Source organism: Oppia nitens, unplaced genomic scaffold (genome assembly GCF_028296485.1).
Source record: "Oppia nitens isolate AA-2021 unplaced genomic scaffold, nextdenovo-longstitch-racon4-pilon3 scaffold3_pilon_pilon_pilon, whole genome shotgun sequence".
Taxonomy (NCBI): Eukaryota; Metazoa; Arthropoda; class Arachnida; order Sarcoptiformes; family Oppiidae; genus Oppia; species Oppia nitens.
Window position 1 is genome coordinate 9,446,200 of NW_026533221.1, and position 18,384 is coordinate 9,464,583.

Below are 18,384 nucleotides of genomic sequence, written 5' to 3' on the forward strand. Positions count from 1 at the left end.
TATTGTCATGAAATTGATATCTATGTTTATTACATCAGACAAAAAAAATTAGTAAAAAACAAAAATAAAATTATACCCATTAAAAATATTACATGATATTTATCTACTGTATTTATATTAATAATTTATTTTTATTCAATTTTTGTTTTATGATAAATTTTATTTATCTATTGGACGCATCTACTAAAAATAAACATTATTAATTATTTATAACTTTAGAAATAACTTATAAAATATAATAATGACGTAAAATAAATAAAGCAACAATGAGATTTTTTGAGATTTTATATATCAATAAATCCCAATTTTCAATAGATTAAAATGATACAAAAAATTAATAAAATAAATTAATTTTTTAAATATTATTGACATTGGTGATAGTTTAAAAAAAATTATTTGTAATATTTACTATATCTAATATTATAAAATTTATACAGTCTAATTTATTATAAAGTTACTGTTTTAAATGTAGAAACTATTTTGATTAATAACTTTTTATTGTTCTATAATTTATGGCACTTAAAAGTCAAGTTTGTTATATTAAGTATTAAATGTTTATAATTTGTAAATAATTAAATTTTTGACAATTTATTAAGTAAAGTATAGAAAAATAAAATGTATTTACTTAAAATGCTCTCTTTTAATTTTAGTATATACTGTACTTATAATATAACGTAATAAATAAAAACAAAAAATTAAATTTTAATATTAAATATTAAAATTTACTTAATGTTTGCTTTTTAAATGGTGTAAATGTGGAAAACTTTTGTAAAATTAATTATATATATATATATATATATTGTTAGTATTACTGAATTAACATAATTGAAAATTAATTATATGTCAGACTAAATAGCAACAAAAACTTAAATTATTATTTTTATATAATCTTATATTAATAAATAAAACATTACAATAATAAAGTACAAGATATTTATTTTAAAAGTTTCTTTTTAATTAAATTACCATTAATTTTAATTAGCTTAAAAATTACTTGTATAGTTTTACTTACAAAGTCAAACAGTTTAATATATATATTATTTAAAAAAATATTTTTTAGCTTAAACTTTATATTGAAATGTACTTAAAACATTAAAAATCAATCAATTATACAACATTTATAAACTTATATCTAGATTGCACATTGAAAATCAATTTACAGTAATCTATTATTGCATTACAAAAAACTTTGATGTTATTTTAGTTTATTTTTTGCTTAAAAACACTAAATTGATTATTGATGTGAACAAAGTTGTGTGTTTATGTATGTATGTATGTGTCTGTATATGTATGTGTCTGCATATGTATGTATGTGTCTGTATATGTATGTATGTGTCTGTATATGTATGTATGTGTCTGTATATGTATGTATGTGTCTGTATATGTGTGTATGTATGTACACTGTATGTATATATGTGTGTGAGCGCCTACACATTAAACGATAAATCCTACTATTATTTTATACAACATATACTCTAATAGAGCTTCTATGGGTTTTTAACCGACAAATCTTAAAATATTTGACGCAAGCTTTTGAATATATGTGTAAATATAAATAATTTTATAGATATTACAGGTAAAGGTTAAATTTACATTTATGCTTTATTCAGTGTTAATACTTTACACATTTATCTATAGCAACAAAAACAAAAAATATTTTTAATAAAAACTTTATTAGTGTAGTTTGCTTTACAGGTATTGAAATAACAGTAAAGTTTATATAGTTTATTCTCCCGGTGCTCCTAAATTTGAACTCACGTATACACGTAAGCACCGGTAGTAAACGATACGTTTATCTCAAATGCACACAATATTGACTCTGTGTATGTGCTTTAGTGTCTATACTTATACTCTAAAATACAACTACTCTATCTATGAGGTCATACCTTTCATTTAATGAAGTAATTGCATGAACTAATTAAACTCTATATACTGTATATACTGTATTGTTGACCCCTTTTCTCTAATGGGTGATTCACATATTACACTCGCATTTAGGGGAGGATGTCGGCCAAATCAAACTTTTTCTAATAGGGGGGGGGGTAGAGATCTTAAAAAGGTTTGCATTTAAATAATTTTTATCAAAGTTAATCTTATGTTAAAAACGTTTTGAATAAATATACGACTTTTCAATAGTAATAGTTTTATTTACAGTTTTTGGAATATTTAAAAAAGTGAAAATAATTTTATAAAATATTCATTTAAATCATTATTTTAAACATATGAGGCCTATTTTATTTTATAGGCGTGTGGGGGGGGGTTAGGGACATGCGAACGTAATTTTTTTAATTAACTTCATTTGAACAATTGCGAAAATAAGGATGGTGGTTTAGATTTTTTTAAAGTGCCTATGTAATATGTGAATCATCCCTAATACAGTATACATACATATAATTATAATCAATATGTTTTGTGAATCTTTTTTCCTTCCGATATTAATATTAAATTCACTCTTTAAGTAAATTATTAATAAACTTTTATTGATAATTCATAAAATATCTAATATTTATAGTATTAATTAATTAAATGGAAAAACTAGATATTAAATTTAGTATCGATAATAAACTAATTATAAATACATTTACATACACTCTAACTAATAGTTAACTATTATATACGCTGATGACCAGTGGTTAAACCCACAAATACAGTTGTTTTATAAAATTATATAAAATCTATACTGTTTTGTATTGTTTATGATGCAAATATAATAATTTACTTTAATTACAATGTATATATTCACCAAAAAAATACACTCAAAAAAGTTTCTTATTATGCTTAAGTATCTTTATATGGTTACCCTATTATAGAATGTACAGTAAAAGTAAAATAATTTGATATTAATATAATCTAAATGATACTTTAGACAAATTGCATTTTTTCAACAATTTCATTATTTAGCATAAGTTTTTTTTAAATATTTTTATTGTTGCTTTGAAAGCTCTTTGGGTGATAATAATGATAATAATGATAATAATTAAGTTGAGTATCACTATTGACATAACAAATTGTTGAAGCAAATTAAGCAAAAATAATTTCACCAAATGGTAACTAAAACATAAATTATTGGCAATCAATAAAATTGTTTACACTATTAAAATTAAAACATTAGATAAAATTATTTACGTAAATAAAGTATATTTAATTTAGTAGTAGTACATTGACCTATAATATATGTATTTAAAGTACAGTATTGTATTTGTAGTACTAATTAAATATAATATTGAATATACAAAAAATAATTAAACTTCAATGACATTGATTTCATTGTACATAAAATAAACATAACAATTAAAAAATTATTTTAATTTTATCGTATTTATAAAAATGTACTATTCTTATTTTAAAGGTTATCAATATATATATATATATATAATAATTATATAAAATATAAGATTTTATATAATAAATATAAATAGTTAATCGTTTAATAAAAATTTCACAATTGATTTGCATTTAACACATGTTAATGAAACATCAAATTGTTTATTTTGTGATCAAACACGCGAGATAATTGAACTTTATTATGTTTACTAAAATTAAAAATTTTAATTACGAGTATAAATTAGCATATATAGTATATATTATATATATTATTTTATATACAATAGTACAGTTAAATTTTACGATTATTCATTGTACAGTATAATCTTAATTGTAATGTAAATGTATATATTGTACTATACATTACTTTATAAAATACTTGTAATTTTAATAACTTTCATACAAATATAGTAATAGTTTTCTTCACTACTGTATATTAACAATGAAAAACTGAAAAATAAACAACACTTAGCTAAATAATATTCAAATTTATTTCACCAATCAAATTAAAATTTTAAAAAATTATATTGAATATTTAATTAATTGATTATGTTAAATATAATTTATTGTAGAAAAAAATTTTATAATCAAATTGTTATAAAACCGTAAAATTATTTATTTATTTGTATATTATTGTTAACAATATAATTTTAATATTTAATGAATTTTTTGATAAAATAAATGAATTAATTATTTGTGTTAACACACACACGAATAATAAAATTTTACTATTTTATTATCAATTGAGTTTTAAACTATTTTAAATAATGAATTATATATATTCATAAAACATGTTAAGTGACTTATAAAATTTAATTTATTTGTATATTTAAATAAAATATTATAATAATCTTATATTAATTAATTTACATACACTATAATTACATATTACAGATATTTGAATAGCATTTTTTAAATAAAACTATATATAATATATATATATATATATATATATATGTAATTTTAGTTAGATATAAATAGTTATATCATGCAATATTGTATCCATGTATACTCTATATTTATATAAATAAATAATAATGTTGGCGAATAATAAAAAATTATTGATTAAAAAATATATGAATTTATTTGTCTCATATTTTAATAAAGTGTTAGTTATTTGACACGAAATATCTCATTTATCATAATTTCTATACGCATACCCACACACACACACACACATACATACACACACATACATACACACACATACATACACACAATGTAAATTAGTTAACATTGCTATGGATATACAATGTTGTAAAAATAAAATATCCATATTTAAATGAGACATTTTATCAACAAAAAAAACAAATGCTTTTAGATATTTATAATAAAGGAAATAAATTAAAATTAATAAAACAAAAAATTACTATTAAATAAGTTGACAAAAATTACATACCATTGCAACCTAATGCGACAAATCTAGAATAAATAGATTTTTAAATCTATTATTTTTACATTAAGATAACTTAATGTATAAGTTATACCATACAATAATTATGTTTTATTGTTTCAATTAAAAATATACTAATTTAAAAAAAGTAATTACCATTATAATCAAGCATTATTTGTTAATAAAAATAATTTTTATATATACTATTTTTTTGTTAAATATATAAATTTATTATTCAACTTATATGTAATATTATATTTTCACCATTATTTATTTATTTATTTGTAAATATAATAATTATAAGAAATTAACTAATGTTAAGTTGCTTATTTTAATTGCAATAAAATACTAGAAACTTTATATTTATTAGATCTATATTTTTTAAAAAATCTATCATTTATTTAGTTTTGAATAAATTAATATGGTTTTTATTATATAAATAGTTATAAAATATTTGTACCAATAAATGTTTAATTGTATATCTAGAATATTAGTACTCTGTCATAAAAAATTAATACAAAATCAACTTAAATGTTTAAATTATTTTTTTACATAATTTTTAATGTTTTTTCTAAATAATAAAAATAAACTTGTTGTTGACATTTTTACATTTTCCTTAAATATAATGTAATATTTCATTTATGCTTAAAAATATTTATATACATAATAAAAGTAATATAAACCAAATTTATGTTTTTAAAAACCAAACCTAAATTGTTTCTATTATTTTATTAATAATAATTTGATGATAGATTGATTTTATATTATTTGTAAAAAGTAAACAAATCTAATTTATTATAATATTAAAAAATCAGATTGTTAATATTAAAATACTATGCAATGCAAATATAATGTTGATTTAAGTATTTATAATGTGATTCAGTATTATAAATATTACAGAATATTCTATATATATATATATATATATATAAATATATTCATAATAAATTACATACAAAATACTTTTTTTAAGTATATTATTTTATACTTTAAATAAATTATGTAATATTATTACAAACATATAATAAAATCTTTATGTTATTTTTATAACTTTTTATTATTATTAATAATACAATTATTTACTAGTATTTACTTTTAGTACTAAAACAAAAAGTATTTACTTTTTAATAGCATTTGTTACATAAGAATACACTATTTTTTAAATACCAAAGTATCTAAATATACTATTTTTTGTAAATATAATTAAAAAATTCTTGTAAAGAGTTTTATTTATTTATTTACTTAATTCTAGAATTATTTTAAATACAGTACAGTATATGATTTTAATGTAATATTCATATTACATATACTGTATTATTCAGTTTTTAAAAAGATTGATATTTAAAATTTAATGTTTATTATGAAAATAAAGATTAACATTACTATTATTAGTATTTTATTATTATTAAGTTAACATTAATAATCTGTTTATTTAAAAATCACATATTTATTATCTATATTTGTTTAGAAAGGGTTTTTAAAATATTCATTTATTTTGTATAAATAATTTTCTAAAAATTACAAACTTTTAGATAATAAACTTTTTTGAAAACTAACAAATTTTAACATAAATTTAATATTATTATTGTTTGTTTGCTAATAATTTTGATGTTAATCTGTAAGTTGACAGTTATTAATATTTATATAAATTTTAAATATATAGTCTGTAAATTGACTAAACAAAAAATAAATTTAAATGATGCTAATTTATCTTATTAAATACTTATTTTTAAAAAAAAAATAAAAGTTAAAATTTTTTAATTTATCTAATAGTAGTTTATTACTTAATTGATAGATTTTTATATCTACATCTCTATAAAACTGAATTATATTATTTTTTAAGTGATATTTTTGACAATTTGTTATAAATAACTTCCTAAATAATAAATGTATTAAAGTAGTAATAATAATTTATATGAGTATTTTTAAAAAAATAAATTATTATTACTGATTGTAACATTTTAATATATCGATTTTAACAATTTTTAACATAATATACAACTAATATACAACAGTCATATATTAATAAAAATTATTTATATTTGTATTCATTATATACAGTATAATAAAATTTACTATAATTCAATTCAATTTGAAATGCAATTAAATTTTTATCAATAAAGCACGTATTACATTAATAAAGATATCAATAATATTTTTAATACAACAATAAAAAAACAATTATTGTAAATATTTTAGATATTTTAATGTACAGTAGAATATATATATACTGTATAATATACAGTGTATATACTGAAATATTTTATTAGACACGTCTATAAATGTAAATTATGTATAAATTTATTAGATAATTATATATAATCAATATACCAGTATTTATAGATAAATGATTATTGATTCACTATTTAAAAGTAAGCATTAAATGTATACTTTATATAAATTTATACTAAAATGGAAATAAATATAAACCAATAATATAGACATTATATGAACTTATCCATTAAAACCACTTAAAAATATTTTTTATTTTTTATTAAATGAAACTTTTGGGAACAATATTTTATATATTCTTTTTTTAAAATCATATAATATATAGGATTTATATTTTAAAAGAGTAAGAGAAATAATATAAATTCATATTATATAACATATTATTTACAATATAATAGCTCATTACTCATTTTAATAGCTCAAAAATAATAACATATATCAGATTTCTGTTTACTTCAAAATATAAAGTAATTAATATGACTAGTGATGTCCCTATTAAAAAATGCGCAATATGATTGTAGAGAAATTGTGTGAAATTGATCAATTATTGCCAAAATGACAATTAAAACATAGCGCAATCTATAATTTTTCTTTAAAAAATTTAAAAAAATTTTATTGTTAAAACATATCTTAACGTATGATAAAAAAAATATATATAAACAAAAATTATAATAATGTTTACAATAAATTAACCATTTAAAAACATGTAATTGCGCAATATCTATATTGCGTAATCAATATTTTGTATATATATTGGAATTTTAACATAGATTCATCATACACTTAACTGTTATACTTTAATTCTCCCACATTATACTAACTACTTTCGTACTTTAAGCACATATATCACTCACCTATTAAATTATTATATGCATTCAAATCTACGTAATCCATTGCTTTTTATACAATCCCCATTCGCGCAATTTTCAGCAATTGCGTAAAATTTCCAATACTAACTATGACTACAAAATAATGCATCAATAAGTTTTATTTTTGTTGTATTTTTTAACTTTTAAAAAAATATTGTATAAAAATATTGTAAAATGTACAATATAAATTACATATATGGTTTATAAATTTTCAATATTTAGAAAAAACGTAAATAAATAAAAATAAGAAATCATTGGATAAATTAATCCATCAATACTATTCATGTATATGTGTTTAATGTTATTATTTGCGTTCAATGATCTAAAAGGCCTACACTTTGACTAAAAATTATTGTGTGATTATCCAATAAATATATAAACAATTTTATAAATGACTGTAACTGACAGTAAACTATTGAATATATATAGAGTACTTGTATTTTATATACAGTATAATATTACTTATCAAATATCTTTAAGCATTTATAATACTTTCATAAATTAGATTTAATGGATAAATACAATAACTTTTTTTTAAAAATAAACATTGTTATTATTATTATTATAATATGAAGTGTATTTATATTGTATAACTATTTTTTATGCATATGAATTAATTTAGGAAAGCACCAAAAATATCTAACATCAAAATTGCTCTTGGCCATTTTTTACTTTGCATGTGTGTGTGTTAAACAAAATTTATATATATATATAATATTATCTAAAATAATAAATTTAATGCTTTTTTCTCGTTTTACTTGATTTTTCGTTCAAAAGATTTAGTGTACAATTTAATATGATTTTCCGTTTAATTTATACACCAAAAAAAAGTGGCAAAGTTTTTATACCAACAAATTTATAAGTAAAAACTTTTTTTGTAGAATTTATTTTATCAATAAAAATAAAATAAATAAATATTGTGATCAATAGCAAATTTTGATATTGCTAGTAGCAATAACAACACTGATTTATTTATTTATTTTTTTTAGTATACAAAAAAAGTGAATGAATTTATAAATTAAAATAATAGGTTAAGTGAAAAATTTCTGAATACATGTGCAGTATTATTGCCATTATTGCTATAGGGCTTAAAATAATATATTTTAATAATTATAAAGTTAAAATACTTCTTATATATTTTTTAAAACATATTTTTAGTTTAACAGTATTACACATAGATAAACCATAATAATTTTTATACGAAAACTAACAAAATTTTATATTTAAAACAAAATAATTATTATATTTTTTCAATTACATTATATTTATTTTTGTAATAATATAAATTACATTACTCTACTTATTGGTCAGTTTTAATTTTAAACCATAGGTACACATAAATTAATATAAATTGTTAAATCTATTTTTAATGCTTTTGTATCAATGAAATAGTGCTTTTGATAAATTTTGATAGTTATTGATTATACTATTCTTTATAAATAATTTAGCTGTAATCAAATTAATTGCAACGTTAGCTATTAATAAAAAACAAAAAAAACCACTAATATTAGCATTACTATAATAAAAACATTGATCACCACTAGAATAGTCTCATTATTTTACACACACATGCATACAAACAAATAGATAAATAGAGATAAATAGATAGATAGATAGATAGATAGATAGATAGAGAGAGAGAGATAGATAGATAGAGAGAGAGAGAGAGAGAGAGAGAGAAAGAGAGAGAGAGTACATATGTTTATAGATTCATATATTATGTGAATTGATTGACCAGATCTACATTGATATAACAAATTTAATTTTAGATTAAAAACATTGAGTAAAAAAGTTAATTAGCTTTTTACGTTTATTTAAAGACACATACATTCAATACAATTTATTTGGTTTAATTATGCAACAAATTTGCTATACTATTACTACTATGGCAACAGTTAGTTAGTCATGATTTTTTTTGTGCACACATTTATTAGCAAATTTGTAATATATTTGCATGTATTGCACAGTATGTACAGTAATATAATTATCCAAAAAATCTATTTATCAATTATTAAACAGAAAATAATTATTTATTTATTATTTATTATTAGATTTTTATTATTTTGATTATTATATCATACAATTTGTCACTCATTACTACCCTATGCTGTGCACTAAAATAATAATAATAATAATACTGTTATAACATGTGAACACAACAAGAATTAATAATAATAAATTGCATTAATAAAAATAATGTTTTTTTAGTTTTGTATGTGTATGTGTATGTGTATGTGTATGTGTATGTGTATGTGTATGTGTATGTGTATGTGTATGTGTATGTGTATGTGTATGTGTATGTGTATGTGTATGTGTATGTGTATGTGTATGTGTATGTGTATGTGTATGTGTATGTGTATGTGTATGTGTATGTGTATGTGTATGTGTATGTGTATGTGTATGTGTATGTGTATGTGTATGTGTATGTGTATGTGTATGTGTATGTGTATGTGTATGTGTATGTGTATGTGTATGTGTATGTGTGTCCAACTAATTGATTTGATGTTTCAATAGGCATTGGGATTAATTCAATTAAATTAATCAATAGACGATTGTTGTATGTTTTTGACTGAATATCTGAGACACAGGTGTTTTAAGCATTGATTTTTCAAAATAGTTGCTAATAATTGCATTTTTATTAATTAATTGTTTTTATCATAGAATTCAATAAAAATAATACCGATATTATAGAAATTTCTTTATATAAGTTTTATTTTTTTATTCAAATACAACTATAACAACATTTAAGTTCATTAATTGTTATAAATATTTAATAATTTAGTAATTACTTGTCTAATTTTAATGAAACAAATCACGTTAAAATATGATAAATAGTTTTTGAAATATTAAATGTCAAATTTACGTAGGTTAGATATTTTAGATACTGTATATATTTAAACTAATAGAAAATTTATTATGCCATTTAGAATCTATTTATTATAAAATTAAAATCTATGCATTTATTTAGATTTAATATAACAGTACTTTATATTATTTTCTTTATATATTTACTTTTATTCATTTCATATAATAATAGTCTAGACTCTAGACATGTGGTAGTTTACAATAGTATTTTCATGACATTTATTTTACACATAGTTATACAATAAAAGCTTATATTGTTTTGACACAAATATATTTATATAAATCGATATATTGTTTATATATATATCATATCATATTTTTCATTTTTATATTTATCAATCTCATGGGTCTAACCTATTAGGATAAATCTATATCTTAAAGCAATATTATCTAACATAACAATGCAATGCATTTAATATTTTTTTGCTATTTCTAATTGAACTATAGAAATTTGTTATACATTATTGTAGTATTTTATAAATGATAACTAAAATAATACAAATTTATCTTTAATATGACTAATATAAAATAAATGTGTTTACAAAAATATAAATTATATGAAGATAAATAAAAGATTTTTTGTTTTTTATGGTAATTTTAAAATATATTAGTTTTTTTTTGTATAGTATATTATATGAAATGATAAATAATTAATATCTTATAATTTTAGAACTATTATAATTTCTTATACGTTATGAATATCTTAAATAATAATTGAAACACACTTTTCTATGTGTGTATAGCTATTGCAAACTGATATCAAACAATTTTATATTACATTTTTGTTTGTTATTTTCCATTTTATATAAGTGCCTAATAAATAAATATTATGATATTTGTGTGACTTGTGTATTGAATAAATAAAATCATGAAAAAACTTATTTTTATGTATGAACCTTATCTATTATATATAATATTATATATTATATATCTATAACTTAATACATTATAGTTTATATAATAAACTTGTAATTATTTCACGCATTTATGATCAAAAACTTTAAATCAAAACCAGTGTTTATTTAGGCGTAATATAGTTGTAGTCTTCAATTTGTATTAGAAAATATATAAAATAATATTTTTATATATTACATGTATTGAAAATAAATATGATTTAATACAATATTAAATTAAATATATTACTGTATATGTCATCAAATAGATTTGTGTGTTTCAAAATAATTTTAAAAATATACAAATAAAATTTTGTATATATATATATATATATATAGAATATGTTAAGTATGTTAAATAAACATATATGTTTCTAAGCTAACACAATATTTGAAATATAATAACTAAACTATAATATATTATTAAATAATTTTATTAAATTTTAATCTTAACAAGATTATTTTTAAACTATCCATTTACTGTAAAAATAATTTTGAATATTTTTTTAATGATTGTACTAAATAAATGTAATAAAATATTTATGATTATAATTTTTTTTTTGAAAAAATAGTTCTGCATTAGATTTAAATATATAAATTAAAAATTTATTAAATTATAACTTATAATTAAGCATAGATTTGTTAACATATTTTTTTTAAAATATCAAATTATATACTTACTTTAAGTTGTAATATTAATTTTTTATAAATCTACAATCCTTTATATTTTATTGATTGTTAATAATTATGACATTAAAATTATATAAATATGTATAAATTCCATAATTATAAATTTAAATACAATATTATGACTTATGACTGATGATTTAAATATTAATATATTAATTTATATTAATTTATTACTTAAATATTTATGAAAAGTTTTATTTGTTACTATTATTTCTTTAATTTATTGCTAAGCATTTGATGTCTTAAAATCAGTTTTTATTCTAATTTATATTCAAAACAAAGATAATAATTTGTATTAAATATAAATATTATAATTATCATTGAATGACTAGATTTGGCCTAATTATAATTAATATTAAAATTTAGTTGCTATGTATACAAAACTAACTTTACATTATTTGTGTATTAATACTGTAATATTATTAATGCTTAGCACAATCAAATAAAATGTAACACATTTTATATAATATAAAATATAATGTATATTTTATGCATTATTTTTTTATCTATTTTTTTAATTTAGTGTTATTTAAAAAATATTTTTATAGTTTTATTATTAATATTAGTATTATTTTATATTTATTATTCATAATGTCAGATATCCATATAATATCTGTAAATTTTCTAAACAATGCATGTTTTACAGATATTTATGAAAAAAATTCAAAATTGTAGTATTAATAATTTATGTTGTTTAGAAATTAAATTAAAACATAATTTTTTTCAAAATTAAAATTAAAAATTTTATTTAACCTTTCAAATCAGACGTTATATTTAGTTTATTAATTTTTTATTTCTTAGCTTATATGTCATAAATTTATTGTAAAAATTACTTACATATTTTTGAATTGTGTATTTAAGGTTAAATTTTTATTAAACCTTAAAATTTATAATATATTGAATATTATATATATTAATTTTCAAGAATTTAATACTGTTGTTATTTTAATTAATTATGTTGTTGTTTTTAATAAATTTTTGTTGTTATATAAAAAATATATTGTTTATATAAAAAACAAAAAATTTATAAAATATATTTTGCTGAAATTTAATAAATATTAATTGCCATATAAATGCCATATCTTAACTATATTAGTTTTGCAAAATCTATTAATTAAAATTTATTTTGTAAATTTTTATAAAATAGATTTAAAAAATTATATTTTATTTAATTAAATTTGTCTATTATTTTTACTTATTTATTGATCCAAATAACATTCATCTATGTTTGAGATTTTAATGCTATGTATTTTTTAAATACAAATATTTTGATTACTATTTTTTCTGTTAAGTTATTAGGTTTTAATATACTTTTTTGAAGTCAAATTTATGTTGACAACTATATAAATTATTTTCCTAAATGTCTATTAAATGCAATACATATAAATAGAAAAAATTTATATTTTTTATTATCGCTGATATAAAATACTGTAGACATGTCATTGAAATAAATTATACTTTAAAATATACTTTATTATCTAACTTGATTATACTATAGTATAATTATATTGTTGTTAAAGTATTAATATTATTATACGAAATTTTATTTTTTTATATATACAAACAGTATATGCTGTCAAATAATTATTTTAAAGCTTATTTCAATGTTATTCACAAGTGTATCACAAGAGAGTGCTTTTATTTATTATTAGAGTACAGTAAAAGTGTTAGAAGTAGTATTAAATAGATAAATGAAAAACATGTATTAAACATTTATGTGGCAATTGTGTATATGTGTGTATGTGTGTGTATGTGTGTGTATGTGTGTGTATGTGTGTGTATGTGTGTGTATGTGTGTGTATGTGTGTGTATGTGTGTGTATGTGTGTGTATGTGTGTGTATGTGTGTGTATGTGTGTGTATGTGTGTGTATGTGTGTGTATGTGTGTGTATGTGTGTGTGTGTGTGTGTGTGTGTGTGTGTGTGTGTGTCTGTGTGTGTATGTGTGTGTATGTGTGTGTATGTGTGTGTATGTGTGTGTATGTGTGTGTATGTGTGTGTATGTGTGTGTATGTGTGTGTATGTGTATGTGATATATATATAAAGATATAGAGTGAGAGAGAGAGAGACTGTATTTGACATTTTGTTTATAGTTTTTAACTATAAGTTTAAAAATCTAAAGCAAAACCAAAAATTAAAAAAAACAAAGTACTCTATTTAATGATTGAAAACTTTAGTAAATTTAACCAGGCAAATATTATTAAGCTTCTAATATAAAAGTATATTGATCATAAATGTTTATTTTTTGGTAAATATTATTTGATCCAGGTTAGTCATAAACTTCAAAACAAATAAAGATTTAATATATTATTTTGTGAGTGAGGTAATTGCTTTTATTATCATTATTATTATTATACAGTATTATACTATTTTATTGATAACATGTTTAGGCTTTTTCCAGTTGATAAACAATATTATTGCAATATAAAGCAATAATAATTATTATAATAATAACCAGAAAACAAATTGAGAAATTGTACTCTAATTTCTTTATATAATATTATATATATGATTACCAATGATTAGTAACGAAATGCTTCTAACAGTTTATTATCACATTTTAAAAGAATAATAAAATATTATTATTATTATTAAGTAATTAAACAAATTAAATTAAATAATAAAAAACTGTATAATAAATTTTTATAGTAAATATTATAATTAATTATAATTAAAAAATATAAATTTGCTATTTTTAATTTATTGCAAATGATGACTCTGGTCATCCTATATATACCGGTATATAATGTAACAGATGTATGATAAATATACAATATTTATCTAAGCAAACATACAATTACATAAAATAACATATTTTAATATGATTTGCTATATTGTATAGTATTGTACGATATATACTGTATAATATGATTTGACGGATGAAAAATTACAATACATTTATTATTGAATCAGACATACGATATATATCTCTTTAGTTTTAACTAATTATTCAGTGATGAAGAGCTAGAATCGTAATAATTATTATTATATTAAATAAAAATAGTATTTATAAATATCAATGAAATTTAATGTATGAATATATTGTACATAAATAATCATAACAAATTAAATTATAAAATATGCAAATTATTAGATTATAATTTATGTTTGATATTGAATAATAATAATAATAATAATAATAATAATAATACATTGTATATTAATTGAATTTTATAAATATAGTTGTAATAATACTAATGATACGAAAGTGACGTGTTTTACTGTTGATAAAATATATTTCATGTAATTTTAAAAATGCAAAACTTTAATTTGTAAATTTGAGATAATTGAGATACATAAATTAATATTTTAACAGTAAAATAGAAACATAGTTTAGCAGTTAGAAATTTATATATTTATATAAACAAATTGCATTAGATTTCGACATTTTTTTCAGTAAAACAAAATTCCCAAATCTCCTAACCATACCTAACATTTGAGACAACTGTGTAATACTGATACCTATGGCATATGATATGATATATATATTTTATTGAGTATTATAACTATATTTTTGTTATAAACCACAGGTGAAAACATAAAAAAATTATTTAAAAATATGTTTGTATTTTATATGTATATAATTTTTCTGTGTATTTAATATTTACGATATAACCACAATAAAAAATTTGATTTCTTTATTTATTTTGATTAAACACTACAATATATATTTTTTAAATTTATTTTATTATTTATTGATGAGTTTACTAGTTATTTATATACAATATTTAAATGATTTATAAGATATACGATAAGTTAGTTTTCTAAATTCTTATATAAATTGAATGAAACTGTCTATAAAACATTTAAAACATGTATTAAACATTTTAGACGTTGATTTTTTTGACACAATTAATATATTGTAGTTTATATTAAAACATCAGATACACACACATAATATTATGTAAATTTCACTAAGTTTTAATATATAAAAAATCTATTTATATAATATATGTGTCTAAATTTAATTAAAATATACTTAAAATACTATATAGTATATTCACTGATGTATTGTATGTGAGTATAGTAGAGTAAATAAAAAAAATCATGCAATTATTAAATGCATTTACCTGCTATAGAACTTAATAGAAATTTTAATGATAATAAATATTGATATCCCAATTTTTTTTGTAACCAAACTAAACTATAGTTATTGTATATTTATTATTAAATTTTATATTACAATAATAAAAGTAAGCCATATAATTTATTATTATTATTATTATTATTATTATTATTATTAAAACTTACGACAATGACAATGTCTGACATACAATTGTTATACAGTATATATATAATATTCAATATATTATTTTAGTCTAGAATTTGTAGATTACATTAAAAGTTAATGCTTATCTATGTGTGTATGAAAGTGCCGGTGCTCTGGCATATGCCAGTAGTTTGGTGTCGATATTACAAATCACAGACATCTCAATGGCTGAACATTTATATGGCTTACAAGCAATGCCATTGAAACTAATGGCACATCGTTATCATTACTAAAGTATGTTTGTAAGAGAGAGAGAGAGAGAGAGAGAGAGAGAGAGAGAGAGAGAGAGAGAGAGAGAGAGAGAGAGAGAGAGAGTACAAAAAAAGAGAATATTAGTAAAGGCATACATTCTGTATATAAATGCATAAAATTATTGTCAAACAAGAAAACCATAATATAGTCGAAGAAAGTTGTTGTCTTATTATTGCTTTATATTGTTTTGTTGGATAAATCGGAAATAATTTGATTGATGTTTGTTATATAAAATATGTTCAGTAAAATAAATAGTCTATTAAAAACTAAATATATTCTACTTAATATTGAATTATATAAATTACTATAATTATGGATTGTCTGATCAAATGTTTATTATGTCAAAAATAGATAAATTTATAAAATCATAATAAAATATAATAATATACCTTTTATATTAAAATAAAATTTTTAGATTATTTTAATTATACATTATAATCATATATTATAATATATAATTTTTGATTGCATTTTAATATTTATTAAGTGTTAATTTTAAATTTAATAATAATTATTATATTAATTTTTGTCTTACAGAATAATATGAATATTACTAAATATACAATTTTTGACAGTTTTAATACAAAGTATAAAATATTTACTTTACAATTATATTAAATTACAGGTAGTATTGAAGCTAAACGTCGACAGCGACACAAAAGACGCCGCATCCTAATGCTGGTCCTCGTTGTCGCCATATTTGCCATTTGCTGGTAAGGGTATAGCTGTTTGTTAATTAAGTCCTATTATTTAATGATTAAAAAAACATATAAATTAATAGATAGATATTTATTCAATTGTATCACACAATTAACATTTATTTATTTTTCTATAATTTAACAGAATTGTAAAATAAAATATTTTAGTCAACAAATGTTCACTTATTTATTATTATTTAATAATAGTATTAAATATGAATTTTTATTTTTTTTATTGTATTTATTCATTTTTATCGATAATAATTAATTTTTTAATTAATTTTAGGCTTCCGTTAAATATTTATCATTTACTAATGGACTTGCATTTGGCACCACATAATTACAAGATATTCATAATGGTATCAATGATTTAATTAATTAATTAATTATTCTAGATCTTAATTAATTTAATGAATTAAATTATATGAAATTTGATTTAATTATTAGAAATATCATTAATTGCATCAAACTGTTTGAAATATATTTTTTCTTATATAATATTAATTTGATTTGTAAATATTTAATAAGTCAACTAACTATATTGTTTATTGAACATTATAATAATAACGCTATTCCTTAATTATTTAGTTCAAAATAATTTATATATATAAAGCTATAAATTATAACCTATAATAATATTAATATAGACCATAGATATTGTATAGTGTTTTTTAGCATCATTAACTAAATGAGATACTTATATAAAATTTATATATATACAGTTAAACATATATTTATTTAACTAATTAACATTGTAGTCTTTTATATTAATATATTTGTTTTTTAACTTATATATTTTATATGCTTATTAGTTTTATTAATATTTATATTTTTCCTACAATTTAACTTATTAAATATTGAAATAATTTAGAAAAAACTATTATTAAATTAAGCATAAT

The 18,384-nt window shown here is 18.5% G+C and overlaps 1 protein-coding gene across 1 annotated transcript in view; it reads left to right on the forward strand.

Annotated features, from left to right (window-relative positions):
* Positions 1-18,384, forward strand: part of LOC128958210 (G-protein coupled receptor 83-like) — a 32,862-nt gene that overhangs the window by 13,860 nt on the left and 618 nt on the right. Inside the window, exons 3-4 of the mRNA XM_054304026.1 lie at positions 17,413-17,500; positions 17,772-17,844. Of these exons, the coding sequence (XP_054160001.1) occupies positions 17,413-17,500; positions 17,772-17,844 (161 nt within the window). The remainder of the gene's footprint in view (positions 1-17,412; positions 17,501-17,771; positions 17,845-18,384) is intronic.